This window comes from Bos grunniens, chromosome 25, assembly GCF_055505025.1.
Source record: "Bos grunniens cultivar Pamir isolate PY7600 chromosome 25, Bosgru_T2T1.0, whole genome shotgun sequence".
NCBI lineage: Eukaryota > Metazoa > Chordata > Mammalia > Artiodactyla > Bovidae > Bos > Bos grunniens.
Window position 1 is genome coordinate 41,713,072 of NC_141189.1, and position 27,018 is coordinate 41,740,089.

Genomic DNA, 27,018 nt, shown 5'->3' on the forward strand with positions numbered 1-27,018 from the left:
GCTCCGGCTCTCTCTTCCTAGGCTGACAATAGCCCTGATTCAAAAATCTGCTTCTACGACGTGGATATGGACACAGTGACCATCCTCGACCTCAAGACAGGACAGATAGATCAGAGAGAGACATTGTCCATTAATGGGCAGGAGACAAAGAAGTAAGACTGTGGTTTGGGAGGACTTTGTTGAAAAAAGATGTTGAAAATGCTCAGTTACTTGTTGGCTTTGAGCCAGTTTGTTGCTAAGTTTTCTTCATACTTGGAAGAGCTCAGTGATCATGAGCAATGGGGACCAGAGGTGAAACAGAAGCCCGCTCCCCTGGGCCGTCGCAGGGATTTGAGTCTAATCTGACTCCTCGGTTCTGAGGTTCTGGAGTCATGGGCCGGGAACTTGAGCTTCCAAAAGGGCTGCAACGCGAGTGCCCATGGGCAGCCCCAGGTCTCGGGGTACAGAGGGCCATCAGCGTCCCTGCCGGTCTTTCTTCAGGGCCTTGGTGTACCGCGCATGCGGTTCTCTTTCTTTTTCAGGAGCCAGGCCCTGGAGGATGAGAGGCTGACAGACCTCGTGCCCGTCAGCCACTTCTGGGATCAGAGCGAGCCCCGGCTGTTCGTGTGCGAAGCCGTGCGCGAGGTGCCCGGCGCCCCACCACAGCCCGCGGACAGGAACGCGCTGGCCGAGGCCAGTGCAGGCCCCTCGCCCCTCGCCCCTCGCGCGGTCACCTGTGTGTTTGGACAGCAGGCAGGGCAGGCTCTGTCTTCCCAACGTGGTCCCTGGGGAAGTCGTAGGGAACGGGTTCCGGGGAGCCAGTCTCCACCCCCAGGACGTCAGTGGACACCTCTCCCCTCTGGGTCGCCATCGAGAGCTGGCCCCACCCTCTGTCACGTGCCATTTTCTCTTGGGGATCAGAGTCTCCCTTGATCTGGGCGCGTCCTGTGGGTCCGGTTACGAAGGTCCCCTCAGTCATTCCCCAATCAGTGGGCCCCCAGCCTCGGTCACTGCCCTCCCCTCTCACCACCCTGCTCCCCTCTCTGCAGGGTCTTCCTCCCCAACACTCCAACGCCAGTGACTCCGAGCCCCATCCCCTCATTGGGCCCAGACTCCACCGCTTTCCAGTGTCCTATTTTACAGGACACCCAATGATCCCATACAAAGCCCTCTTGACCCTCTTGCATGCGTGACCTACCTTGTTCTACAGGGGTTGTGCATAGGGTCCTCGGCAGGGAGAGTGGGGTTATGTGAGAGCCAGCCTGTCGGCTGCTCTACATTCTCTGTGTTTTATGTAAACTTCCTGGCAATGTCGGACAAGTGGGGTGAGACAAGAACCAGGAAAGTTGCTATCGAACTGAGACAGGACACGTCCCTCCGCAGGCAGACGTGGTGGTCCTGTCCTTCTTCGTCTCAGAAGAGCACGGCTTCCTGTTGCAGGACAGCTTCCCCCGTCCCCCTGCCTTCCAGACGCTCCTGGGGATCCAGGTGCCCCACTACTACTTCACGAGAAAGGTGGGCCCTGCGGGCGCGGCCATATCCTCGGGCCCTCCTCCTCCCCGGGGGCTCTCATTACACAAAGCGTGTGCCCTGAGCTGTCCCCTGAGATCCCAGCAGATCCAAGGTTGCCGTCTGTGTGGGGAAGGTCGAGGGCGGGCAGGTGGGCAGCAGCTCCACTGAAGGGTATCCCTCCTGGCTCCCCCAAAAGCACTGGGCCCTTCCACCTTTCTGTCTTTTTTTAAAAAAGTCTAGCTGCTTTTTTAGAAGTTTCTATTCCTATATTTGCTTAGTTGTGTCTGACTTTTCTCTAGGCCAGAATACTGGCTAGCCATTCCCTTTTCCAGGAGATCTTCCCCACCCAGGATTGAACCCAGGTCTCCTGCATTGCAGGCGGATTGTTTACCAGCTGAGCCACCAGGGAAGCTCAGCCAGTAAACAATCTCACTGCAGTGCAGGAGACCAGGGTTCAATCCTGGGTGGGGAAGATCCCCTACAGAAGGAAATGGCAACCCACTCCAGTATTCTTGCCTGGAGAATTCCATGCACAGAGGAGCCTCACAGGCTGCAGTTCACGGGGTCACAAGAGTTGGACATGACTTATCGACTGACTATTCCCATATTCACTGTAGGAAATTCAGGAACTGCAAATGAGGAAATAAAGACCAGAGGTGATACAAATCTCCATGGTTGCAGCCCCCAGAGGTGCCACTGGGGACAGCTAGGGAGAGGTTCCGTCTGTAGCCTGCATGTGTGCGTCACATACACTGTCCCTTCCTCCAGGGGATCGACCCAGGGATCAAACCTGGGTCTCCTGCATTGCAGTCAGACTCTTTACCAGTTGAGCCAACAGGGACGCCCCGTTACGTACTCACGTGTGTTTAAATTTCTGGTCAAATGGGGTCATTGTCAGCACTTGCCCCAGCCATTTTAGATGAGTTATTTGCCATCCCTGGGACATGGTCTCTGCATCCCCATGGTCCCGCCCAGGCCTGAAATCGGCATCCTTGGCCCTGAGGTCAGTGCTGATCAGGGGTGGGCACGTCTGTGATGGACGGCAGAGCTTCCAGCCCAGCTGAAACACCGGCTGAGCCACCTGTTCTCAGCCGGGCGCCCACAGCCCCCTGCACTGAGGGGCCTGTGCAGGCTGCAGCCCGTTACTCTGCCTTGGTCCTGTGGACGTGGGGTGCCACCTGAGTGGCTCCCCTGAGTTCTGCCGCTCCCCCTCCCCCAGCTCTGTGCTTCCTGCTGCTTTGCTTCTTCACTTGTTTCGTCACTGTCCTGTCAGAAGAACTGAAGTGTGCAGGCTTTTTCTTGGATTTTTTCTCTTTTTTTTTTGGCTTTTAGTTTAAGGTGACTTAAAATCAGGCCTCAACATGAGCTCTGTGTTTTCTGTGTTAGCAAGTATCCCTCTTGTAGCCAGACGTGGGAATGGACCAGGAGGCAGTGGTGCTGCACGTGCTTATAGCACCTCGTGCACGGGCACACGGTCAGACGCGACAGGAAGAGCTCTTTCTAGGAAGTTTACAGGCAGCCCATGGGTGGGGTTTTCACATGTTCATGGCTGTAGAGCCGCTGATGTCACTGCCTCAGCCGCAGGTCCCTGCATGCCGACGCCTGCATCACCCACACTCTGAAGCTGGAGCCCCGTGCTCTGGTCCCTTCGAGGGCTTGCAGCCGTGTGATGCTTTTGCCAAGAGCATTGCTAAATGTGGGGTCTGTGCAGAGGGTCCCCTGGGGAGAGGCCCGGGGCATGCACTGGCTTCACGGGGACCCACAGATAGACTGTGCCCTTTGTCATCCAGCCAGGAGAAGCTAATCTGGAGGACCAGCTGGACTCCGGGTCCCAGTGCATCCCCCAGGCAGTGGGCAGGAGGCCCCTGCGGGACTTCGTAGGGCTGGAGGACTGCGACAAGCCCACGCGGGACGCCATGATCAACTTCAGCTTTTTCCTGACCATTGGGGACATGGATGAGGCCTTCAGGTCCATCAAGCTCATCAAGAGGTGAGGGGCCGCTCGCGGGGGGCAGGGGGCGGTGGGGGCGGTCACCGTCGCTGAGTCTGCTTGGTGTGTGTGGTGTCTCACGGGTTCAAGGAGATGCTGGTGGAAACCGGGACGCGAATGGCATCCGGCTGGACTCGGTGCTCAGAGCCTCAGGGGCTGCGATTCAGTTGTTTGGATTTATTTTACTGTCTGTACACTTCCTAGTCGAAAATTCTGCCGTCACTAAATATTTATAGTACCTGTCTCTCTGGGAATAATTGCACCACCCAGAAAAGGTTTTGATAGTAAACCCTCAAAACGGCAGGCAAAATGCAATTAAAATCGCTCCAAGAGAAGTTGTCCGTCAAGGGTTGCGTATAAGCGACTTTTTCTCTGTTCCTGGGGGAGCTTCTCAAGAGCATCTGACAGTTTAATCACAAAGGGTAGAAAAACTGTTGAAGGATGGAAGTCAGGTGGAGGGAGAGGACAGGAGTTAAGCGCCCCCCCCATCCTGTCTGCAGAGACGGGTCTGTAACCGGGTCAGACTCTGGTCATCGTGGTCTAGAGCAGAGAGTCTTTTCCCCACATCCCCTGGGTGGGCGAGAGGCCCTTGGTCGGGGAGTGCAGAGTGGCTGGCGGCACTTGCCGTTTGATAGACGCTCCACCACAGACCACACGTGACCACTGGGCCGCTGCAGTGTGTCGTCGTGTGCGGAACGCTGCCAAGGCTGGACCCTGAGCTGCTGGAGAGGAGGGGCGGCCCCCGAGTGTGCCCCCGGCCCGAGCTGCGCTGACACTCTGTCAGGCTAGGTGTGCTTTGAAGCTGTCCTCCCTTGCTTTGTATTTACCTAAAGCAACAGAGCGACCCATCCCTCCCTCTGACTAAAGAAATTCCTGGGGCAGCATGGCCTTTGAGCCCCAGGCTGGTCACCGCTCATTGTGGGGAAGGGTGCGGCAGCCAAGCTAAACCTTTCTTAGCATTCTTAGAGGGCCGGCCCTGTGGGGAGGCAGCAGAGGACTTAGCACAGATGCCTCCCCGCCCCCGCCTGGCTTCCTGGGCCGCACCATACCAGCAGCGCTTCCCGCCGCCAGGGGGCGCAGCACCCGCGGGCCTCACAGATGTGGGCGGGTAGCCGCCGGCCTGAGGGTGCTTGCTGGTGTGAACCCCTGAGCTGCTGGTGCTCAGCGCGGGGAGTCGGGGCTCCAGCCCAACTGCTGGGTCCGGGGCTGTTGGCGCCAAGCTGGGGCTGGGACGGAGGTCTGAAGCCACCAGTGGCGGGGTCCCGGCTCGGTGCATTGAAGACTCTGCTAGGGGAAGAAGCAAAGCAACCTCTGAATTGTTTGAAGCCAATAGACGTCTCTCTTACTTGCCAACCTGGACGTGCTATCATGCAGCCGGAGCTCAGGAGCCGTAGGGACGGGGACTTGTGAGTGGAGGCGTGAGTGAGGCATGAGTGACCCCCAGCCACGCTGCCTGGCACCTTCTCTGACAGTCAGCCTACAAAACTACAGGACTGGCCCGATTCTTCACCACGTGGCAGTGTAGCAGATAAAACACAAGCTTTAAGCCATGGTGAGAGGTTGGCATTTTATTTTAACTTAGAAGGATAATCAGGAGTAAATGGATCTCATTTACACAATGCTGTCGTAAAGCCGTGACCATCTGACTGAATTCTGAGTCCCTGGAGGGAGGTCCGTGCATTTCACAAACTCTCCCTGTGTTCTGTTTTAGCAGAGTAGTTAGGACCCAGGACGCCCCTCTCAGCAGATGCTGAATAAATTAACGTGGGCCAGGGCAGAGTGCAAGGCCGTGCAGGAGCGTGACGCAGGCCGCGGGGGAGGGCGCGGATGCCACGTGGTCAAGCCCCGTGTCCGTGGATAACGTGGTCAGTGCGTGTGGTGTGTGTGCTCGAGTGGACAGCAGTGCCCTGCTTCCCAGACGGTCCTGGGGTGGAGGGGTTCACCCTCAGCACGGCGACTCCACGTAGTCGTTGTCCAGCCCGCGGCGAAAGCGTGCGGTCAGGGAGCGGCTGATGACGATCACGCGAGGGGCTGTGCAGTCCTCCCGCCGGTGCAGGACGTTCCAGATGAGCATGGCGGCGGCCAGGGTGGCCAGCAGGCAGGCACCGATGTTCAGGTAGCATGACCAGGACAGGCTGGTGTAGGGCCCGATGCGGTAGAACGTTACCAGCCCGATGACCAGGACAAAACCTGCAGACGAAGTCCAGGGTGAGGCAGCCGCTGGAGGGCCCCACTCCCCGCCCGGCCTCCTCCGCCAACCCTGTCCTGTGGGCCAGGAGCCCAGCCCCGCCCCACTCCCTGCCTCGGGGTCGGCTGTGTTCAACGGGGCCCGTGGGTCTGGTGGGGCGTCTGTCCCAGCCAGGCCCAGTCTTGGGGCTCAGGTGGGTCCTGAGCCCTGGAAGGTGTCTGGTCTCGGCCGCCCCCCCCCTCCAGCAGAGGGGACGCTGACACCCGCTTCCTCACCCCAAACAGCCCAGCAGGGACTCCACGTGAGGTCCGCCAGGCCTGTAAATGCCTTATTCATTCAAAGTGAAGGAAAACACGTGTTTCCTATGTTGTACCTGGAAGAGCTCAGACCGGTGTGTGACTTAGTTGAATTCCCGTCCTTAAGAGTTCTCTTATTCCTGGCACACCGAGCAGGCAGGGGGCCTGGGAGCTGGGCTCCAGGCGTCTCCTCTGCCCTCTGAGCAGCTGCAGGTGGTCCTAGAGCATGCCCACCCCGTCCCGTCCCCCTCATCCCTGTCTCTCTTCAAATGATGCCGGGCCCCGGGGGTGGGCGTCCAGGACTGTGCACAGCGCCCTGTGCGGCCTCGCTCCCCTCTGTCAGCTGTTCGTGTAGGCCCGTCATCACTGAGAGACGTGGTTCAGTCTCTCAGGGCTCCACAGACTTATCTTTTGGTTCCTACGATAAGAAGACTGGGATTTTACACCCAGGGTCTGTGGGCTAAGCCAACAGGCACTGGCGCTGGGGAGAGTTCAGGTCTGAGTCTGGGCCGGAAGCCCTGGTGGCTAGGATAGGGGTAGAGGCAGTGGTCCTGCGCAGGAAGCTGTCCGGAGCCCACCCCTCCTCCCAGCCCTGGGTCATCAGCCCCCAACCGGGTGGCCCTGGCAACCCCTCTGCTGTGCCGACCAGGCTGAGTCTGTTTCTAAGGAACCGAACGTGCCTGATGAGAACAAAGGCCCTCAGGGACCTGGAGTGTCCAGATGGGACTCCCCACCCTTCCCAGACCGTCTCGGCCCCTGCCCTGGGCCCTGGCCAGCCGAGCCCTCCGAGTCCCTGTGCCGTGACATCCGCACTCTGCTCCTGCCAGACCCCCCCCCGCCCACTTTCCTTGGGAAACCAGGCCACGCACGAGCCGGGGTGGCCCCAGGGCGGAGGGCCGTCACAGTGGTGCCCGTGCTGAGTTCTAATAGCCACATCCTGACTGGGTGTCGGGCGCAGGCCGAGCTTTTCTCGAAGCACAAGCGTTATGGTCTCGCCTTCCCTGCGCCTTCCAGAAAGTCTGGCTCAAGTGTCTGTGCTGCGTCGGTCACGTGCTCGGCTGCAGTGGCGCTGACCAAGCCCTGTGCTCATTCTCCATGGTATTTGGTGGATCTTGTTACGCCTGACACTTGTCCATGCTCCCTTTCTGTTAGAAATAACGGGTTCTGTTGGTCATGCACACTGGCAGCAAGAAATCCTGGGCGCTTCTGTGCCCACCAGGACAGACGGCCGCGCCCGCTGTCTCGTGCGGCCTGTTCTGCGTTCATGACGGGAGGGGTTCGGGCCTGTGTTCTGTGAAACGAAGGCGGAAGCGCTCTGCATCCCCTCCTTGTCACAGTGTCTGGGCGCTTGTTGGGCCTTCTGTCAACAGGACTCAGAGAGCGGGGGATGGGGTGGGGGGCAAGTCAGCACGCCAGCCGAGTCGGGGGAGGGGGAGCAGAGCGGAGGACTCCCCCGGCCCCTCCCTCCACGGTGCTCAGAGCCTGTTGCCCCGTCTTAGGGAAGCTTCATCTGGTTTGTACGTGTTACACAGGATCTGTTATGTGGTGGTGCCCATCCCCAGGGCGCGGGCCAAAGCACTGGGCCAGTCCAACGTGGGTGGCTTTGCGTCACTGATGGACAGAGGACCTTGAATTCATAAGTGGAGGCTTGTGAGTCGTGAGACCCCGACCTGGACAGGCCCTGGCTGAGACCAGGGCAGGGCATGCTGATGGAGTGTACACATGGCCTGGGGACCCGAGACCCACTCCCAGGACACGCCTGAGTAAGACCCTGCTTGTCACAGATCGCAAGAAACATGACTGTGACCCAAGCCAGCAGCGTCTGAAACGCGGTCATCAGACACAGAGCGCTGGGTGTGGGCCGCGGGTGCCCAGCTCCAGTGCTTGCATCAGACGGGCTCAGCTGATGGGCAGCAACCACCGACAGGCCGGGGCAGGGAACACAGGCTTCCCAGTGTCACGCGTGTGTCTTCAGCAGCACATGCGTGTCTCCTGAGCCCTGTCTATGTAAGGTTCACAAGAGGACGTTTAGAAGGTTCTGGAAGTGCAGCTAACCTTTCCTTCTTCCACTAACGGGTGCCTCCTGGAGCGCGTCACAGCTCTGGGGACGTGAATCCCCACAGCTGCACAGTTGCCCCGCGGAGGCCATAGAGGACACATGTCGTCTCCGCTAGCATCTACCGCCCTAGGGACTTGACCAGGCCTCGTGTACGCTGCCCTCCCCCACTTTCCTGGTGCTGTGCCCTGTGTCCATCAGCTGGGGGCAGGCTGCCTCCGGTCCTCCTGTCCTGGCCCCTCAGCACACAGCTGGGCATCACCACCCCTTGATCCAGGCCCCCCCAAGGTGCGGCGCCCACCACGCAGCATTTAGGACGAGGGGCTGGGCGTCTGATACCAGGACCCTGGGAGTCTCCAGCGCTGAGAGGGCGCTGAAGAGCACATCCTCTGTTTTGGAGGGAAATAGGACAGGTGGTCGGAGAAGGCAATGGCACCCCACACCAGCAGTCTTGCCTGGAAAATCCCATGGACGGAGGAGCCTGGTGGGCCACAGTCCATGGGGTCACTAAGAGTCGGAGACGTCTGAGCGACTTCACTTTCACTTTTCACTTTCCTGCATTGGAGAAGGAAATGGCAACCCACTCCAGTGTTCTTGCCTGGAGAATCCCAGGGACGGGGGAGCCTGGTGGGCTGTCGTCTATGGGGTCGCACAGAGTCGGACACGACTGAAGCGACTTAGCAGCAGCAGGACAGGTGGTTACTCTGTAGCCATTTTACTCAGCTTATCACTTCTGTGCAAGTACACGCGAGATGTTCTTATGTTACCAGAAGAAAGCAGTGTGAACTGGCATGTGAATAGACAGCTCTGCACACACAGCTGCAAGAGGTGGGGGCCAGGTGAGCACAGTCTCTCAGAGGGACGCTTGTCAGTGACCAGAGCAGGCTGAGCCTCGCCTCTCTTGCGCTTTGTCTTGAGCAGCGTTCTCTGCCGTCTTGAGCAGCGTTCTCTGCCGTCCGGAGTGAGCTGTGCGGGTGGGTTTCCAGCAGGACGGCACTCATCCGCGTCCGCCTTCGGCCAGCAGGGGCAGTGTGGCTGAGCAGACTTGGTTGCGGCAAGGACCGCGATGCACCACGTGTGGGCAGTGGAAAGCCACAGGGACATGAAGAGTTGGCAGCTGCTGCACAGGCCACGTGCACATCCTCCTGAAAGCAAACTGGCCTTTTACTTTGACGAGGTTCTGAAGCCAGGCCATCCGTCTCTCTCAGCCCGGGTTGAGGGCCCCCTGCTCCTGAGCGTCTCCGGAGCCTTTTCCGTGATGTCAGGGAAGCGAGTCTAAGGGGAGAGTTGCAGTAAACCCACGTGGAATTGATTCCGTCCTCACGAGCTTATGTTCCAAAGCAAACAGCCCCTTCCTGTGGGCCTGTGGCTGGGGCAGCATGGTTCAGGCACCCTCTCCTCTCTTCCTTCCTGTGGGCTTCCTTGGGCTCCGCCAGCTGTCACAGGCATCCTCCGGAGTGGCCATCCAGCCCACGCGGAGGTGCGGATGGAAACTGTGGGGCTGAGCCCTGAACTCTCACGGGCGCCTGCCACGGGCCACAGGCAGCACCAGCTAAGGCCCCGCATGTGGGGCCCTGAGGCTCAGCCACAGGCGGGCTTCCAGCGCCGTGGGCAGCAGAGGGTGTGGACAGGTGCTGCCCCCCCACCCCCGCCAACCCGGGAGAGTCTGGGAAAGGACACGGTCACAGGAGCAGCGGGGCAGGAGACAGGAAAGCGAGCCGTCCGGCCTGAGCCAGGCGCTCGGACAGCACAGAAAGGGGTCCGCTGGTGCAAGGAGGTCCCTTCCAGCTCAGATGCCAGGGCAGCCACCACGTGTCACCCGGCTGAGCTTTGGTGACAGTAAAGTCAGCCTCCTCCTCAGGTGTAGGGTAAGCGACCCTTAGCGTGTTGGTAAGTTTTTCAACAACAACAAAAAATCTCAGGATTTGCAGAAGTGGAGAGAGGAGCCCAGCAGACATGAAGCCCACACGGTCTGCGTAAATGCTGCTCTCGACCCCTGCGGGGTCTGAAGGGCTCGTGTCTGAGGAGGGGCCGGCCAGGCGGCATTGGCAGATGGCTGCCATGTGGCGCCTGTTCCCCCCGCCCCCGTGCACAGCACTTTCACACAGGGATGTTCAACTCATGCGTGGGGCTGGACTAAGGGACGGCGAGGAGTTTTTTCAACTTTAGGGTAAATGAAAATCACACTTGGAAGATTCTGTAAAGAATCGGAAACCCTCTCGTGTGGCCTGAGTGCAGTAGAGCACAGCAGGCGAAATCGCTGGCGGTCGCTCTCTCCTGGGGTCCTCCCTGGCGTCTGAGACGGGGTCTCTTGGACTTGCATCCCTGATCGAGGGGGAGCAGGCCGGGCATCCTGTGCCCAGGGGACCAGTGCCCAAAGCAGCTGTGGGACCACCGGGAGAGCCACAGGCGCCTCCTGCTGGGGTGTTGCTCTCTGGTGGATCCCCATGCTCCTGCCTCCCGGGGAGCCACGCTCCCCCGCTTCCACGAGCACCTTCTCTCCCCCGCCCACCCTCTGGCCCTGCAGTGGGGACTCAAGGTTCCCTTGCATAACAGGTACCAGCAGGCATTTCCCCCTCCTGGGACAGGATATCCTGGCGCCCTTCAGTCTCTCTCTGACTGTTTAAAACAGACCAGAGCACAGGAAAAAACCTAACTCTAAAATTAGCCGCGTGATAGAAGAAAGCCCCAGCGCTGTGCTCTGTACTGTTTGTCAATGAAACAGTCTAAACAGGGCCAAGTGCATTTCCTCTCTGGGCACAGCAGCCCCGCGGGGGGTGACAGTCGGACGCGGGGCGGGGGCAGGGACCGTGACGGGGAGCTGGCCTGCGGAGGCAGGGCCACAGACCGGACCGCGGGAGGGCTGCAGGTGCCCTGCGGGCTCCTGGCTTTTTCCATCGGCCTCTGCTGGCCTGACGGGTTTGGGCAGAGCCTGGTCCTGCCTCCCAGGGGCGGTGCTGGCCTGGGGATGCCCAGGAGGGCAGTGCGCGCCCCCCATGCCCATCGCTGCAGGACAGTGTGGTTTTAGTTAATGGGGGAGGGCTCCCCCGCTTCGATTTTTTTGTGTGTTACTTGGAAACAATACAGTTTTGTTCTGAAACAAGAGTTTGCAGGAAGTAAGATGTCAGGTTTAACACCAAACCCACAATACGTTTTCCAGTAACTCCAAGTAAGTGTGTCAGGGACATTTCTTCCGAGGGGCAGTGTCACACTAGGTCCTCCTGCAGGGAGGAGTCCCTTTCTGAGTCAAGAGCTGTTACTGGTATTCCTTTAACACCACTCGAATGTGTCTTTAATCCAGCTTTTCCAATCACATTTTCAGAATCTCCCACTTCCTTCCTGAAGGGATGAAATTCCAGATGACCCCTCGTGGGGGAAGGGAGGTCTCAGCAAGGCGCGGAACCACAGCACCGAGCTCAGCAGGGCAGCCCGTGGAACGGTCCTGGAGGAGGGAGGGGGCGGCGGTCCCAGGCCCCAGAATCGCCCTGGGCAGGGTGGGCGTCACCCCGGTGGCTTTGCCCCGTTCGCGGGTGACCGCAGGGGCGGACGCAGCCCTGTTCTCCTGACACCTACTGTGCGCCCTCCTGGGCCTCGTGGCGCCCCGGGCTGCCTGGCCCCAGGGAAGTGACCGGTGAGGGCTGCGCCGCCCTGTGAATAGGGCCTGTTTCCGAGTCCCACCCGGCACTTCCCAGCATGAGTGCTGCCAGCTGTCAGCCGCGTTCTGGAAACTGCGCTTCTCCAGGAAGTGGGGAGGGGGCCGGGATCCATCGTCCCCCGTGATTCACTCACACTTCCTGTCCCCCAACAGGGCTGGGCTGCAGCCTCACTGCTGGGCGCTGCTTTTCCCCCGAGCCGGATGCCTGGCCCCCCTGTCCTGTCGGCCACCCACCTGCCCTTCCCCATGGGCAGCAGGAACCTGAAAGCCCAGGGTCCCATGATGGTTAAACCTGGGCCAGCAAGACAGGCGGGGGGCGGGGTGGGGGGACCTCAGCACAGACGTCCCCCCAACCCCTACTCCTGGGGCACACAGGTGGGCGGCTTCGGGGCTTCCTGGCCATCGTACAGCCTCCCTCGCCAGGCCCATTCATCACCTGTAGGGCCGCTGTTGTTGTCCTCGGACGCTGGCAGTGGCCAGGCCCTGCCCCACCTGCATCATCCCCAGAGCAAGGTGGCTTCTGGACTGTTCACTGAGGGCCTGCGGCCTTACCCCTTTCCCCAGCGTCGCCCCAACCACGCTCGTCTGACCCCAGCCGAGCCCAACCTCAAGCCTATAGATGGCCAGCTGGGAACCACATGCGTGCCCAGAACTCCCTGCCTGCTGACTGTTAGCCAGGAAGAACGCGGGGCTCAGAAGGGCACCCGCCTCTGTCCACGTGCCCACATGGCCATGGCAGGCTGTGGCAGCCTCGCGGGAGGAGCGTGAACCCAGGCCGCCTGCCACCCGGGCTGCAGAGAGGCAAAGAAACAGCAGGTGCCGGAGACTTTGAAAAGCCAAGCGAGTCACCCGAGTGTCTAGTGTGGGCACCTCGCCTTAGATGGCGGGAAGGGCCCGGAGGCCTCGGGCAGACAGAAACTAACCTCTCAGATTGCACTGCAGCCCCCACCCCCACACCGTATGTATTTCTGTCTGGCTGCTGCCTACAGTGACGGGTGGGGCGGAAGGGTGAGCTGCGGGGGCCGCTGTGACTTTAGAAGCCACAGCTGACCTGCCGCCTCACCAAGTACTTACTCGCCAACTGGAATGCGGCAGCCATGGCCTCCTCCCAGCACTGGGCATCGGGCGACAGGAGGGGCAGGCCCGTCAGCCCCAACACGAAGGTGAGCTGGCCGGCCGCCAGTGCCGCCGTGGCAACCAGGTTGCAGGCTCGCATCATGTCAAACTGCACTGCGGGGCGGGAGGGAGGGGAGCAGCGGTCAGCGCGGTTGGCACTGGCCAGGCTGCTTAGGCCGGGCTCCCTGCCCACCTGGGGCTCCTCCCTCTGTCTCCCTGAGTCTCATAACCCCCTCCCCAGCCCCCACCCACCTGCACCCTGGACCCCAGACCCTGAACGAGACCCACAGGACGTGCATATGGGGCAGCCTGGGGCTCGGACCATAGAGGAGGGGGCTGGGGGGTGTCGAGAGGCCCATCGGGAGATACCGTCCCACCCGCGTGCTAGACGGCAGAGCCCTCAGCTGTGAAGTCTGCGCCTTCCCTGTGGTCCTTCCAGGGTGTAAAAGCCCCCTGCGCTGGGGCCTTGGGTGCAGGGCGCTGTGGGCCAGCAGCGTTCTCCTTTAGCGTGTGTGGTCAGCTATGCCGCTTCCCACCAGAGGATCACTCCTCCTGCCCGGGGGCCTCGGGAGGCTTGCCCCCGGCCCCTCTCCTGCCTTGCAGAGCTCGAGGAGTCTCGCCCTTCCCAGGTCCCAGGCCTGTGCCATGCGGCTGCTCAGGGCTGCGGGCACCCCAGGCTCTAGACAGACATGAGAGCAGCCCTGGGGGTGAGTGGGTGGACTGGTGCTCAGCACCGAGGGCCTAGAAGCACTCCCAGACAGGTGGATGGACAGACGGACAGACAGATGGCTCCTCTGCCTGACGCTCTAGCCTGCAGCTCTTGGGTCCCTGCCTCACTGTCCTGGGTTCTGTAGTCATCAGAGCAACCACAGGATGTGGCTGCGGTCTCTGGGAACCCTGACCTTTAAAGCGAGGAGCCGGAGAGCTCAGGGCAGGCCCCGGGAGCCCGAAGTCCCAACGCAGGCTCAGGTCCCTGGCCTCCCCACACGGGGCGGCAGGGCAGCAGATCTCGTGATCTGTGGGAACCCTCCTGGCTGCTCGCGAGGGCTTCCTGGGTCCCCTGACCGCACACAGGAGCGGGAGGCCACATGGGTCCCCGGTCAGCACGGGGCTCGGCCACTCACCGGCTTTCCCGGGGAGGCTGCTCATCGCGCTCTTCCTGCCTTTTCACCTAGACTTTCCAACCACGTTTACCCTTCAAACAACTTTATCCTACGGGAAGGCTCTGCTACTCTAAGAGATCACGAGTTTGGAGGTAGAGGTGGAGACAAGGGCTGTCGAGGGTGATGGATGCTCAGAGCACGAGTGTGGGGTCCACCTGAACCCAGGAAAGTCCTTCTGGTCCCGGGGCTCAGCCTCAGACGCGCGCAGACTGGCCAGCCGTGCCGGGAGCATCCATGCTGCAGGGTGCGGGTCCCGGCGCAGCGAGGCCCTGAGCCTCCCCCCGCCCCGGCGTGAGCAGGGCCTCCTGAGTCAGCGGGGGCCGAGGGGACTGAGGCGCGGACTCGCCCCTCGGCCTCGCCACCCCCAGCCACCCGGGTGGACGAGTCCCGCCGGCGTCCTCTGAGCCCAGGCGTTTGGCAAGTCTTCACAGTTGCTGTGCGCGCAGCCTGGGCAGTGGCTCTGGGTTTGGAGGAGCCGTGAAAGTGAAGCTTGAGACCGGACATGCATTTATTCATGTCCCCTCTGGTTCAGGGAAAGGACAGGATTGTGTCAGGGCCTGATAGAGTGTCCAACACATGGAGAGATGGAAAGCGGCAGAGAGAACGGGGATCGGAAAGCAAGACCGATTCCCCCCCACACACCCCCGCCTGATCAGTATTGAAAGTCAGGGCCGCAGCACGTGCTCAGCCAGCGATGTAAGGAGGGGCCCTGTGCTCTAGGACGGGACCGATGTGACGGGGGTGGCTGGGGGCCTGACCCAGCACTCGGGACACCCTGACCGAAGCTTGCCCCTCGGGGGATGGCAGAGTTGGCCCCACGCGCCTAGCAGCTCTGGCTGGGGTCCGCAGGCATTGCCAGGACGTGGGCACAGAGCCAGCGGGAGGGTGGCTGCTGTTGCCCAAGGGCTGCCCTCGGCACCTATGTGGAGTCTGGGACCTCCAGGTCAGCCTGGCTCTGGATGGAGTGGCACAGGGCCCAGGGTGTCCGCACGGAGATGATATCACAGTCAAGGCTGCCCCCTTCTCCTGTTCCTGGCTCAGCAGGAGGCTGGACCATCGGGCAAAGCCTGGGCTGGGGTTTTGCTGGGAGCTGCTGATTGGATTGGCGGGGACAGGCCCAGAAAAACACCAGAAGCCCCTGCCTCTGGGGCCTCAGGGCGGCAGCGCTCTGTCGCAGGGAGCTGCTGAGAAGGGTGTCAGCGCCTCTTCCTGGTGGCAGCTCACGCGTCAGCAGCTACACTGACTGCCCCCTTCTTTGGGGAAAATATCTGATGCTCAGGGTGTCGTTAAGGGCCGGCTGCTGCAAGTGCCCAGTAGTGGAGGAGGGCGTTCTAAGAGCTGTTGAGGGGCCTCTCAGGCGGCGGCCAGCTAGGACAGCGCGTGAGGGCAGCCGAGCGGCTGCTCAGGACTCAGGGCGGGGCAGCCGTGGGGGTTCAGAGCAGGCTGCGGCCTGGCTTAGCAAGGGGGCGGCTGGGGGTGCCTGGAGCGGGCACCTGCGTGGTGGTGTTAGGGGCTGTGGCAGGCGGCCTGAGCCCTGGGAGGCAGGGGAGCCTGTAGGAGAGCACAGGGCCCCTGGGGGTCGGGGAGGCGTGGCCTGCACCAAGCCCACGCTGGAGCCCTGGTCACTGACTCTCACTGCCCCTCAGCACAGATCCAGAACCCAGAGGGGACCCCCCCCGACCGGCAGGTCCCGGATCCCCAAGTTCAGAGGACCTGCCAGCGTCCCGCAGGCCCTGGTCTGAGAGCTCATGGGACAGGCCAACTCCTCCAGGCTCTGCCCACATTAAGGGAGGCTGTGGCCCACTGCTTATGAAGGGCGGGGGGCTGGCAGGCAGGCCCCTCCCCGTGGGACACCCCCCCGGCTGTGCAGTGAGGGCTCTACTTGCAGAGACGGGGAGGCGTCCCCTCAGGGGCTCGCGGGGACCCTGCACCTCCCGCAGCCTCCATCTCTGCCTGCCAAGTGGAGACAACAGCCTCCAGCCAGCTCCCAAGGGGGCCCAGCAGGGCCCAGTTCCGGGGGCCCAGCCGGCTGGGGGCAGTCAGGCCTGTGCCGGCCAAAGCCCTGCTGGAGCTGCATTCTCCCAGGAAGAGAGTTGCCTTCAGAAGGGGGAGGAGGTCTGTGCGTCGGGGCCCGTCCGCAGCTGTCACGGGCTGTCCCCAGCCCGGGTGGCGGCCTTTCCCGTCGGCCGCCGGGAACCCTGGGTCCGCACACTTGGTGTCAGGCGTCTTCATGTGCCTGGACCTTCCCTCGCAAATGCTCAAACCCAATCCTGCTTTCAAAGTCAAGTTCCCACCTTCCAGACCCCGTGCCGGACGTGACCAACCAGACAGGACCGCTGGGGGCAGTAGGGGCAGCCAGGGCCCTGGGCTCCTCCCCGCCCTCCACAGGCCTCAGTCTGCCAGTCTCTCCTGGGTCACCCACCTCCAGCCAGCCCCCCGAGGGTCTCCCTCAGCTCTGCCCACAGCCCGAAGGACCCTGACGACTGTGGAACGAAGTCCAACCCAGCCGCATGTTTTACGCTCCTTGTTTATTTCACTCATTAGCAATCTTTATTTTCCACCAGGAAAAACGCGCTTTCCTTGCTTCGATTACTGTATCCGTCCCCCAGCTATGCATAATGGCAGAGAAAAGCGCCCTCCTGCACTGGAAGAATTCTGTCCCAAAAGGGCCAGGGCAGGTTGGACATGGAGCCTGGCACCCGGGTCCCCAGGAGCTCCTCTCTGCCGGCGTGCCCCACGCACGGCCAGCCACTCTAAAGGAGGCAGTGACACAAGCCGACTTACGTTTGACGGTGCCTCGCGACTCCTGGAAGCCGGCTGCCTCGGAGCCCCAGCCCAGAGCCTCGCAGTCGCGCACGTCGGCTGGCCCCGGCCTGGCCCCCGGGCCGGGCACCCCCCGGGGCCGCTCCGCCAGCCAGCAGGCCCACCAGAGCCCCACGCTGCGCCTCCGGCCATCCTCCAGCGTCTGGTACACCCAGTTGGGAGTGAAGGCCGCCGCGTTGTTGAGGACGAGAGAGACCAGGGCCACCAGCACGGCCGTGGCCACAACTTTCCTGACGGTCATCGCGGCCGCGGTGGCGTCTCGCGTCGTGGAGAGAGTCCCAGCCGCGGTTGGTCAGCCTGTCAGCGGGGCTGGCTAGAGGACATCCCCACTCATGCTCGGCGGCGGCGGGAAGGCCCAGGCGGCAGGTGCGGGGGCGCCCGCCTCGCGGGCCCCTTACCCGGCCTCCTGCACCTGGAGCAGCGCCAGGCCTGCGCTGAGGCCAGGGCCTCCCATCCCGGGGGGCACACAGGGGCAGCAGCGAGAGCCCCGAGTCCTGAGTGCGCCGTCTTCCTAGGGGGCGGAGGCCGCGGCGAGCAGAAAACCACAGGCAGGCAAGGCGGGAGAGCACGGGGCCGGCCACTCTGGGGACCAGCGTGGGGCGGGCGCAGAGCCGGCGGCGGGGAGCAGCGAGCAGCGGGCGGCGGGTCTGAGCCCCTGCCGGCGCCTCTGCCGCGGAGCAGCTGGGCCTGGAGAGCAGACGGCAGAGGAGGCGCGTGTGTGTGTGAGTGTGCCTCGCGCCTGCGTCTTCCCCGTCTCTGGCAGGGAGGAAATGGTTGTTTTTGAGGCTGTTTTTGGAGAGCCGGAGGGCGTAGCCAACTGCAACAAATAGCGGCCAGACGCCCACAGGATGTGTTTCCTGATGGGAAAGGCAGGGGCCTCTTCGGGAGGCCTCCGCGACCCTCCCCCGCACCCCACCTTCCCTGGGAGTTACGCGCGCCCGCCCGCCGCCCTCGGGCCGCTGTCTGTCTGGCCCTGGCGGGTGGCGTGGGTGGGGGCCAATCGTCCACTCTGGGCACAGGGCGTCCCCCCGCCATCAACTGCTCCCCTCGCACATGGGTGCGCACCACAGACAGGCTGGTGTGCTGGGGGCCCCGGACGCCCCCCCCCCAGCCAAGACCCTCACCCACACTCGGAGACCCCCCTCCCAGAGCAGGCCGTCGTCCGTGTGCAGAAGAGGGTTGTGGGTGAGCTGAGCACCCAGCAAAGCCCGAGTGAGGGCCGGGCCGCGTCTGCTGCCAACACTGACAGGCCCAAGCGGTCTGCCGGTCCCATGGGGGGCGCCCTGTCCTGCACCCCGTAAACCGTCAGCCTGCTGGGCTCTCAGACCCTCACCCGGCCCACCTTCCCGTGCTGACTCCCAGCGGGCCGGGTCAGCCCCCGAAGGCCCCGCCCACTCTGGGTCCGCCTTGCAGGGGCCAAGTTTACATTCCTGAGAGGCAGGGGCCGTCAACTCCCAGCAGATTTTTACCTCTTCTGGGTTTTTCCCACCAGGGCTCACAGCAGACGTACTCACTGAGTTCTCACCACTTTCCTCCTTCCGGGGCCAGAGGCGAGGCTGACCTCTGCTCCACCAGCCATGCCGTGTCTGGGAGATGCTGGCAGTCCTACATCTTCCTCACACCATCAGCTCAGAAGACCCCGCGGAGGGGCGCCCCTCCAAGGGGGCCGCGGGCTGGGGATCAGCTCAGAAGACCCCGCGGAGGGGCGCCCCTCCAAGGGGGCCGCGGGCTGGGGTCGCTGCACACACGGTGCAGTCACTCACCTCAGAAGGAGGTTTTCCCGACAACCTCTGGCAGCAGAGCGTTGCCTTCGCTCCTTACTTACATCGCTCTTCCTGAGCCAGTCTTCACGTGCTCTCTTCTGCTGGACAGCAGGCAGTGGTTTCAGGAATAGCAGTCCTTGCTCTGTCTTCCCGGGCTGGGCAGGCGCAGGCCAGGTCACCCGCCTGGGCTCCTGTGGGCCAGCGGGCCGGCGCCTTCCCAGCCCCCAGCCTCGGGCGGAGGGGACAGCTGGGACGGGGCTGGGGGCTGGCCTAGGAGCAGACCTGAGTCAGGAGTGACCTCGCCCTCCGAGGGTCCCCTCGTCCTTCGAGCACTGCCCCCCGCGAGCAGGGCCCTCAGCACCCCCGAGGCCTCCCTGCTCTTGCGCACGGACTCACAGGAGCATAACCTTAGAGCAGGGACGCATGGCAGAAGTGCAATGCCATGTGTGCCGCTGGGCAGCCGTGAAGCTGTCGTCCACCATGGCCCCATCCACCGGGGTCTCCACAGGGCAGCCCAGGAGGAGGGGCCTCGGCGGGTCCCAGGAACTTTTGCGGGGCCTGGGCTTATCGGAGAGTCGGCTGCTGGGAGCCTGTCTGCCCCTTATGTTGAGGGTACAGTCCACACGCGGGCCCGGGCAGCAGGGAGTTTGCACTGTCAGACGGGCATCGGGCGGGTGTCCATGTGGCCTGTCCGTCGGGTGTGCGGACCCATCAGAGTGGCCAGCGTGCTGGGATGGCACTTCCCACGGGCTTTTCCCAGCCCGGCTTGGTGGTGGGGTAGGCCCACCAGCTGCTCACGTCCCAGGAGTTACTGATCTGTGCTCCTCAGGGCCGTGGGGTCTTCTGGGCATGGAGCACCCTCCCTCCCATCAGCCTCATTTCTCGTTTCTTGGGGAGGCCCGACCTGCTGGGGTGGGAGGGAGAGAGATGCCAGAAATCTCCGAAAGAGGAAGACCCCCGCCCCGAGCCTGTACCGGGGGGTCAGAGGGCAGCTCTGCAGGCCGGCCCCAGGGACCTTCACCACCTTCTCTCATCCCCCAGTCCCCCGCCGACCCAGGGGCTCTGTGGAAGGACGCTGGGCCACTAGGAGCCCAGCCTGGGATGGAGGTGCTGGTTGTGGGGGGCTGGGTGTGCTCTGAGGGGCACGGCGGGGCTGGCAGCCTGTGCAGGACACCCCTAGTCTTCGTGAGAGGGTGGCAGAGGGGAGCCTGGGCGAGGGGCAGGGTCCCAGCTGCGGACCGGGCTACAGGGCTGTCATCACGTCCTCCTCGGGAGGGCCCGTGGGCCCCAGCTTGCTGGGCCGCTCTGTGGGTGAAGCTGTGGGGCTCGCACGTGGCCTCCTCCTTGGGGACCGTGTGCCTGGCCAGGTCCCTGCGTTACCTGGCACGGGGGGTGGCCGCTCACCAAGCCCTGTGTCCTCCACCACAGCCAGGCCGTCTGGGAGAACATGGCACGCATGTGCGTGAAGACTCAGCGGCTGGACGTGGCCAGGGTGTGCCTGGGGCACATGGGCCACGCCCGGGGGGCCCGAGCGCTGCGCGAGGCCCAGCGGGAGCCGGAGCCGGAGGCCAGGGTGGCCATGCTGGCCGTGCAGTTGGGCATGCTGGTGAGTGGCACGCCCCTCACGCGGGCCCATTTCCCGCCCGTGCGGGCTTATCTGGGTCATTGGCTCACAGGGAGCAGAAAACCCCTCGGGCAAGCTGAGGCCATAACGAGGGGTGGGGTGAGGGCGTGGACACCCCCGGTTCTGACGGGATCCACAGCCCCTCGGTGATGGGGGTGTCAGACTGCAGCTGACAGGCTGGCCGCCCGCACCGCAGAGCGCCCGCACCCCCTGTTCCCGCAGGAGGACGCAGAGCAGCTCTACAGGAGGTGTGGGCGCTACGACCTCCTCAACCGCCTGCTGCAGGCCTCAGGCCAGTGGCAGAGGGCCATCGAGGTGGCCGAGCGCCACGACCGCATGCACCTGCGCACCACCTACTACAACTACGCCCGGCACCTGGAGGCCAGCGGGGACTGCGGCCCGGCCCTCAGCTAGTGAGCCGCCCCAAGTGTCTGAGTTTCTCCGGGGAGGGGCCGGGCCAGCACCGCTGCAGGGGATGCCCGAGCCCTGTGGCTCTAGGGGGAGAGCCGGGCTCGGCCAGCTGTGTGCATGGGCCTGGGCCCCCACCGGACAGTGTGCTGGTGGGGCCCGCAGTCGGGAGCATGGCCGCAGAGCTGAGGCGGGAAGCGAGGTGCCATCCGTCCTCGGGTCCTCAGGGCTGAACCTGGGCAGGGGTGAGTGACGCCGTCTCTGCTCCCGCAGCTACGAGAAGTCGGACACACACCGCTTCGAGGTGCCGCGGATGCTGGTGGAGGACCTGCAGGCTCTGGGGCTGTACGTCAACAAGATGAAGGACAAGTGAGTGCTAGCCCGCGGGGCCTCCCGCCGGAGCCTTCTGTGCGACGGCATGGAGCGTCCCAGCCCCTCCAGGCTGGACCCCAGGCCTCCCCGGGACCTCACCCAGGCTCGGCCGCCCAGCATCCCATCTCCCAGCTGCTGTGGGCCAGGGCAAGGGCCTGAGGAGAGGTGTGGCTCCGCAGGACGCTGTGGCGGTGGTGGGCCCAGTACCTGGAGAGCCAGGCCAAGATGGACGCGGCGCTGCACTACTACGAGCTGGCCCAGGACTACTTCTCCCTGGTCCGCATCCACTGCTTCCAGGGCAACATCCAGCGGGTGGGTGCCCCGACCGGGTTGGGTCGGGCCGGGGGACACGGGGTGGGGGTGCTGAGGGAGGGGGCTGGGTGCTCCAGGGGAGGGGGCCTGCTGCAGCGGGGCGGGCTGGACGTGCGGCCACTGTCCCTGGTGTCTCTAGGCCGCCGAGATAGCCAGCGAGACTGGGAACTGGGCGGCCTCCTACCACCTGGCCCGGCAGTACGAGAGCCAGAACGAGGTGCGGCAGGCCGTGCACTTCTACACGCGTGCCCAGGCCTTCAACAACGCCATCCGCCTGTGCAAGGTGGGCGCCCCTGCTTCCGCTCCAGGGTCCCGTTCCAGGGGAGACCCTCCCGCCAGGCGGTCCCCTCCACGTCTGTGCCCCCACAGGAGCACGGCCTGGACGACCAGCTCATGAACCTGGCCCTGCTGAGCTCCCCCGAGGACATGCTGGAGGCCGCGCGCTACTACGAGGAGAGGGGCGAGCAGATGGACCGGGCCGTCATGCTGTACCACAAGGTGAGGCCGCCCCGCCTGGCCCAGCCCCGCCTGGCAGCGCCCAAATGGCACACTCAGAGCCCCGCTGTCCACAGGCCGGCCACTTCTCCAAGGCCCTGGAGCTGGCCTTTGCCACCCAGCAGTTTGCAGCCCTGCAGCTGGTGGCAGAGGACCTGGATGAAAAGTCAGATCCCGTCCTCCTGGCCCGTTGCTCTGACTTCTTCCTGGAGCACGGTCAGTACGAGAAGGCCGTGGAGCTGCTGCTGGCCGCCAAGAAGGTACGGCTGCAGACATGGGCCTGCTCCCCAGGAGGGCCTGGCAGCTGTGCTGGGGTGCAGGCCCCTCTGTGAGAGACTCACCGCTCTTTCCCAGTGCACGTACCACGGAAGTCCCGCCGGGGGGCTCCTGGGTGTGCAGCTCAGGGCCGTCCGCAGGGCCTCTCATCCCCAGGACTCTGTCCCCCTCAGCTCAGCACACGCCCCCCTTTCTTGTCTCCCTGTGTCTGACAGCACACTCACACACAGGAGTGGCGTGTGCACAAGGCCCGCAACAGCAGGCCTGCCATCTGCATCTGGGCAGCACGCCTGCCAGGCTGCCTGTGCAGCCTCCGCAGGGGGTATCCCTGCCCAGGTCACACTGCACTTTCTTTCCAAGAATCTTTCTCAAGTGAAAAATAGAAAATTTTTCTTAAGAAAAAAGTAATTAAACCTCCTACTCTGAAAACTTGAATTGAGAAAGAAAATTGATCTGTGGTCTCTTCTTCCATGACGAATATACCTTCCTTCCCAGCGGCGTTTCCTTGGCTCTTCTAGAGTGTCTGCAGGGAGAGATGGTCCCCTGCCCTACCCTGGCCACGTGCTCCCCCAACCAAGGGGTGGGGTTGGGGATGCCCCCCTCCCGCCCGCCCACCCACCCGAAGCTGACCACCCCTCCTCTGTGTCTGTGGCCCCCAGTATCAGGAAGCACTGCAGCTGTGCCTGGAGCAGAACCTGACCATCACCGAGGAGATGGCTGAGAAGATGACGGTGCCCAAGGACTGCAAGGAGCTGTCCGAGGAGGCCCGGCGGGTGCTGCTGGAGCAGATCGCCAGCTGCTGCATGCGCCAGGGCAGCTACCACCTGGCCACCAAGAAGTACACGCAGGCAGGGGACAGGCTGAAGGTGAGCGTGGTAGGCTCCTGCTCACGTCCCGCAGGGCGAGTTTCCCGGGCTGGGCTCCGGGGGCGCCCGCGAGGCCCTTGCAGCCCGGAGCTCCCTCGTCCTAAAGCTGCGCCTGTTGCGTCGGGTGGGCGCTCCGTCCGTGTGCCTGGAGGGGCCCAGCCCGGCTCTCTCTCTGTCCAGGCCATGAGGGCGCTGCTCAAGTCCGGGGACACGGAGAAGATCGTGTTCTTCGCGGGCGTCTCGCGGCAGAAGGAGATCTATGTCATGGCGGCTAACTACCTGCAGTCCCTGGACTGGCGGAAGGACCCCGAGGTCATGAAAAGCATCATCAGCTTCTACACCAAGGGCCGTGCGCTGGACCTTCTGGCCGGCTTCTACGATGCCTGCGCCCAGGTGCCGCCCCGCTCCCCAGCCCGGGCCCGGGGGTGGGGTGGGGGGGAAGGCAGGGCGGGGCGCTGGTCCCATGCCGGTCCTGATGCTGCCTCCTGCAGGTGGAGGTCGACGAGTACCAGAACTACGACAAGGCACATGGGGCACTGACCGAGGCCTACAAGTGCCTGTCCAAGGCCAAGGCCAGGAGCCCACTGGACCAGGAGGCCAGGCTGGCGCAGCTGCAGAGCAGGATGACGCTGGTGAAGCGCTTCATGCAGGCGCGCAGGTGCGGCCGTGGGGCTCACAACGCCCGCAGGGTGCCCTCTCCCTTGGAGCTCGCTGCACAGTGGGCACGGCACTGGCAGGCGCACTCTGCAGCCCCAGGCACGGTGTCAGGGCCCCTCTGGTTCCCGCAGAACTGGGCCAGTTCTAGGAAGGTCGCTCCAGAGATAGCCCAAAACTTCTGAGGGAGGCAGGTGTGCTCCGGGAGGCTGTACCTGCAGGGAGCCTGCGGCCCGCTCTGATGCGCAGGGGCTCCAGCCCCCGGTTCCGGCGCGGGCCTGGGGTGGAGGCCCGCTGTTGCCAGACCTGGACATGTCCAGGACCCCAGTTCTTATTTACTGGCTGCTCGTGCAGCACTTCCGAGACCCTCGTGTGGGCCCTGAGCTCGGCTTCTGACTAAATAGAAGCACTTTCCTTACCTGAGAGCAGGCTCTCCGAAGAGGAGCCCCAGGCTGTTCTGAAGCTGTTTACAGAGCTGGGCTCCTTGGAGGGCACTCCCGGCTCCGTGTGCAGGTTCAGGAACCTCAGGGTGGCAGGAGGGAATGGGCACAGTCCTGGACAGGTGCCCGGACAGACTGGAGGGCGGGCCTGCGGGGCTTGCAGGGCCTCCTGGTGCCCCTCACCCACACTCACTGGGAACCGCCGAGCTCCTGGCACCACTGTGCTGGCCTTTCCCCGGGGGGCCCTGCGTGACCACCTCCCGGGTCAGCACACTCTCTCCAGGCCCTTGGCCTCCGACCCAGGCCCCCCACCCCGGGCAGGGCCAGGTGTGGACAGGCCAGTGCCCTCCAGAGTCCAATGAGGCCCTGCGAGCGGCCAGCACGTTTTGTTAAATTACTGAGTTTATGGACCTCATGGGATTGCCTTCACAAAAGCTGCGCCCTCCAGGCCGAAAGCCTGCCCTGACCCTTGACACACAGCCCTCGCGGGGCTGGGGCTCAGGCTGTCCGTGCCCCCAGCAGGACCTACACGGAGGACCCCAAGGGGTCGGTCCGGCAGTGCCAGCTGCTCCTGGAGGAGCCGCACCTGGACAGCGGCGTCCGTGTCGGGGACGTCTATGGCTTCCTGGTGGAGCGCCACGTGCACTCGGGAGACCTGCAGACGGTGAGGCCTGGGCGGGGACCGTGCCTGCAGGGTGCGGTGGGGCTTGGCTTCCCTGCGGCTCCGTGTCGGTTTTGATTTTTCAGTCTTTTAAAAAAATATTTATTTGGCTGTGCTGGGTCCTAGTTGAGGCATGTTGGATTTGGTTCCCTAACCAGGGGTCGAACCCAGGCCCCCTGCACTGGGAGTGTGGAGTCAGTCGCTGGACCGCCAGGAAAGTCCCTTCCTTTCCTACCTTTCTTATTTTGAAATACTTTAAAAATGGGAAGTTACAAGAATAATAGAACCCCAATTACCCTTTACCAGATTGATGAGTTTTAAAATATCTTGTCATATTTATTTATTCACTCTATGTTTTAAGATTTATATTTTACACATAAAATGAGTATTTCCTGAGCCATTCAAGAGGCACAGAGTCCTTTCCTGCCCCCCACCCCTCAGTCTGCTTGTACTCGGGGTACCCAGCTCCTAGAGCTCCTGAGGGAATTTGTACAGTAAGATGGATGTCAGGTCCTTAGGTGCCAGATGGAGCGTGTAGGTGGACTTCTGGCCTCAGAGCACTCTTTCTGGAAGGCTCTTGATCATTCAGTTTAATAGAACAGTTCTCAAGCATTTTGATCTTGGGACCCCTTTACATTGGGAAACTTACAACTCAAAGAGCTTTTGTTTATGTGGGTTATGTCTACCAGTACTTACCGTATTAGAGAATAATAAATTTGTAAAATATTTGTTAATTTACTTAATCATGAAAAACCCACAATATGGTAACACAGATGACATTTTCGTTTAAAATAACAGCAATTTCCAAAACGAAGACCTTTATGAGAAAAGTAGCTTTGTTGTACATTTTTGCAAGTCTCTTTAATGCCTGATTTCTGCATTCTATGTGGCAAAACAGGTTGTTTGAACTGAAATATGAGACCTGTGATGAAGACCCAGCTCACACCAGCGTGCAGGCGAGAAGGGGCGGGCCTTCCCGCACCTCGCCGGGTGTCCGTGGGTCTGTCTCCTCACCACACTCCTCAGGCGGAGACCAGGCCTTGCTTTTCGTACTTGTTAGCTTAGAACCCGTTGGTCTGTCTTGGATCTTGTACACACACGTGATTTTATCACATCACAGTGGTCATTTGGAAAATACTGGTTCACTGGATTGTGCAAACGTGAACACAGTTCATTACACATTGGAGAAATCCGCTGGCCGACGTCACAGGGCCCTCATCTGGAAAGTCCCAGTGCAGGACGGCTCGCCACGGCCTCGATGCAGGCGGGTGCACAGTGTGTCTCACGGTGGTGGTCACGCCCCGTCTGCAGGCCCCCCTCCCCCACGAGCGCCCACGCTTCCCCCCCAGTCTCGAGGGGTCTGTCCTCTTATTGGTGAGCATGGCCTGGACAAATCCCCATCGGACCTGTGTGCTGCTGTGTCCTCTCCATCTGTGGGGGCCCCTTGCACCCCCTATCTGGACCCGTTTTGTGTGGGTGTATTGGCCCTGGCACAGCCGATCCCTTTTTCAGAATTTTTCCTGTTTGCACTGGTGCAGCTGCTTTGCTGTTGCTGCAGGTTGACCGAGACCAGGTTGACAGCCCTGCTGTCGCTCCGTCTGCACTTGTGCCCCCGGTGGGTCTGGACCGCCTCTCCTCCCTCCGTCTCGCGTGTGTCTTCTCTCTCTTTGGAGTGTAGTCGCTCCACACTGCTGCGTGGTGCCTGCTGTGCAGCGAAGCACACCAGCCACGCAGACACTCGCATCCCTCCTTTGGGTTCCGCCCCTGCGGCCCCCGCAGCGCACCTCGCTCTCCTGGTCTCCTTACTGTGCGGCTCTCTCCTCTGCCTTCCTGTGTACGAGACGTGTTTACCGCACAGTCCTCAGCTCCCGGCTTAAGTCCTGGTGTTTCTGTTGGTTGAGTCTTCTCTATTGTGGTTCATATTTTCCTGCTGCTTTGCAGGCCTGGTGATTATTTATTGGATTCTAGACACTGTAACAGAGAAGGCAATGGCACCCCACTCCAGTACTCTTGCCTGGCAAATCCCATGGACAGAGGAGCCTGGTGGGCCGCAGTCCATGGGGTCGTTAGGAGTCAGACATGACTGAGCGACTTCACTTTCACTTTCACTTTCATGCATTGGAGAAGGAAATGGTAACCCACTCCAGTGTTCTTGCCTGGAGAATCCCAGGGACGGGGGAGCCTGGTGGGCTGCCGTCTCTGGGGTTGCACAGAGTCGGACACGACTGAAACGACTTAGCAGCAGCAGCAGCAGCAGACACTGTAAATGTTTTAGGTTGTCAAGTGACGATGTCTTTGTCTGTGTGTGTGTGTCTGTGTCCCTGTGTGTGTCTATTTTTTTTTTACATTATTTATTTATCTTTGGTCAT

General features: G+C 62.2%; 2 protein-coding genes across 11 annotated transcripts in view; one reads left to right on the forward strand and one right to left on the reverse strand.

Annotated features, from left to right (window-relative positions):
• The window catches only part of IFT140 (intraflagellar transport 140), a 58,087-nt gene that overhangs the window by 27,563 nt on the left and 3,506 nt on the right, over window positions 1-27,018 (forward strand). For 4 of the 8 annotated variants that reach the window (XM_086376390.1, XM_086376391.1, XM_086376394.1 and 1 more), the window contains exons 16-30: window positions 22-152; window positions 522-676; window positions 1,367-1,494; window positions 3,282-3,481; window positions 19,970-20,147; window positions 20,388-20,578; window positions 20,847-20,942; window positions 21,125-21,257; window positions 21,397-21,540; window positions 21,627-21,755; window positions 21,830-22,012; window positions 22,688-22,894; window positions 23,075-23,287; window positions 23,386-23,552; window positions 24,511-24,652. In XM_086376390.1, coding sequence (XP_086232516.1) covers window positions 22-152; window positions 522-676; window positions 1,367-1,494; window positions 3,282-3,481; window positions 19,970-20,147; window positions 20,388-20,578; window positions 20,847-20,942; window positions 21,125-21,257; window positions 21,397-21,540; window positions 21,627-21,755; window positions 21,830-22,012; window positions 22,688-22,894; window positions 23,075-23,287; window positions 23,386-23,552; window positions 24,511-24,652 — 2,397 coding nt within the window. Of the gene's footprint in view, window positions 1-21; window positions 153-521; window positions 677-1,362; window positions 1,495-3,281; window positions 3,482-16,519; window positions 16,741-19,969; window positions 20,148-20,387; window positions 20,579-20,846; window positions 20,943-21,124; window positions 21,258-21,396; window positions 21,541-21,626; window positions 21,756-21,829; window positions 22,013-22,687; window positions 22,895-23,074; window positions 23,288-23,385; window positions 23,553-24,510; window positions 24,653-27,018 lie in introns of those variants that run through there. The other 4 variants (XM_086376396.1, XM_086376397.1, XM_086376395.1 and 1 more) reach the window with 3 other exon arrangements.
• TMEM204 (transmembrane protein 204) lies at window positions 5,035-17,533 on the reverse strand. Of its 3 annotated transcripts, none has more exons than XM_086376466.1 (3): window positions 16,740-17,533; window positions 12,751-12,906; window positions 5,035-5,671 (listed from the first exon to the last, which is right to left on the reverse strand). In XM_086376466.1, the coding sequence occupies exons 1-3, from the start codon at window positions 17,017-17,019 to the stop codon at window positions 5,427-5,429; spliced, it is 681 nt and encodes a 226-aa protein (XP_086232592.1). In that variant the 5' UTR covers window positions 17,020-17,533; the 3' UTR covers window positions 5,035-5,426. The 3 variants fall into 3 exon arrangements, with proteins under 3 accessions (XP_086232592.1, XP_086232593.1, XP_086232594.1); XM_086376468.1 differs by lacking the exon at window positions 5,035-5,671 and adding an exon at window positions 8,716-9,296; XM_086376467.1 differs by lacking the exon at window positions 12,751-12,906.

What these genes read in the sequence shown, in the direction of transcription:
- TMEM204 (XM_086376466.1), bottom strand. Translation starts at nt 17,019, where the DNA reads ATGACCGTCAGGAAAGTTGTGGCCACGGCCGTGCTGGTGGCCCTGGTC. An exon ending in GTCGCGAGGCACCGTCAAAC is followed by an intron (nt 12,907 to 16,739) that starts GTAAGTCGGCTT and finishes CCCGCCCCGCAG; the next exon opens with TGCAGTTTGACATGATGCGA. An exon ending in TGCCGCATTCCAGTTGGCGA is followed by an intron (nt 5,672 to 12,750) that starts GTAAGTACTTGG and finishes CTTCGTCTGCAG; the next exon opens with GTTTTGTCCTGGTCATCGGG.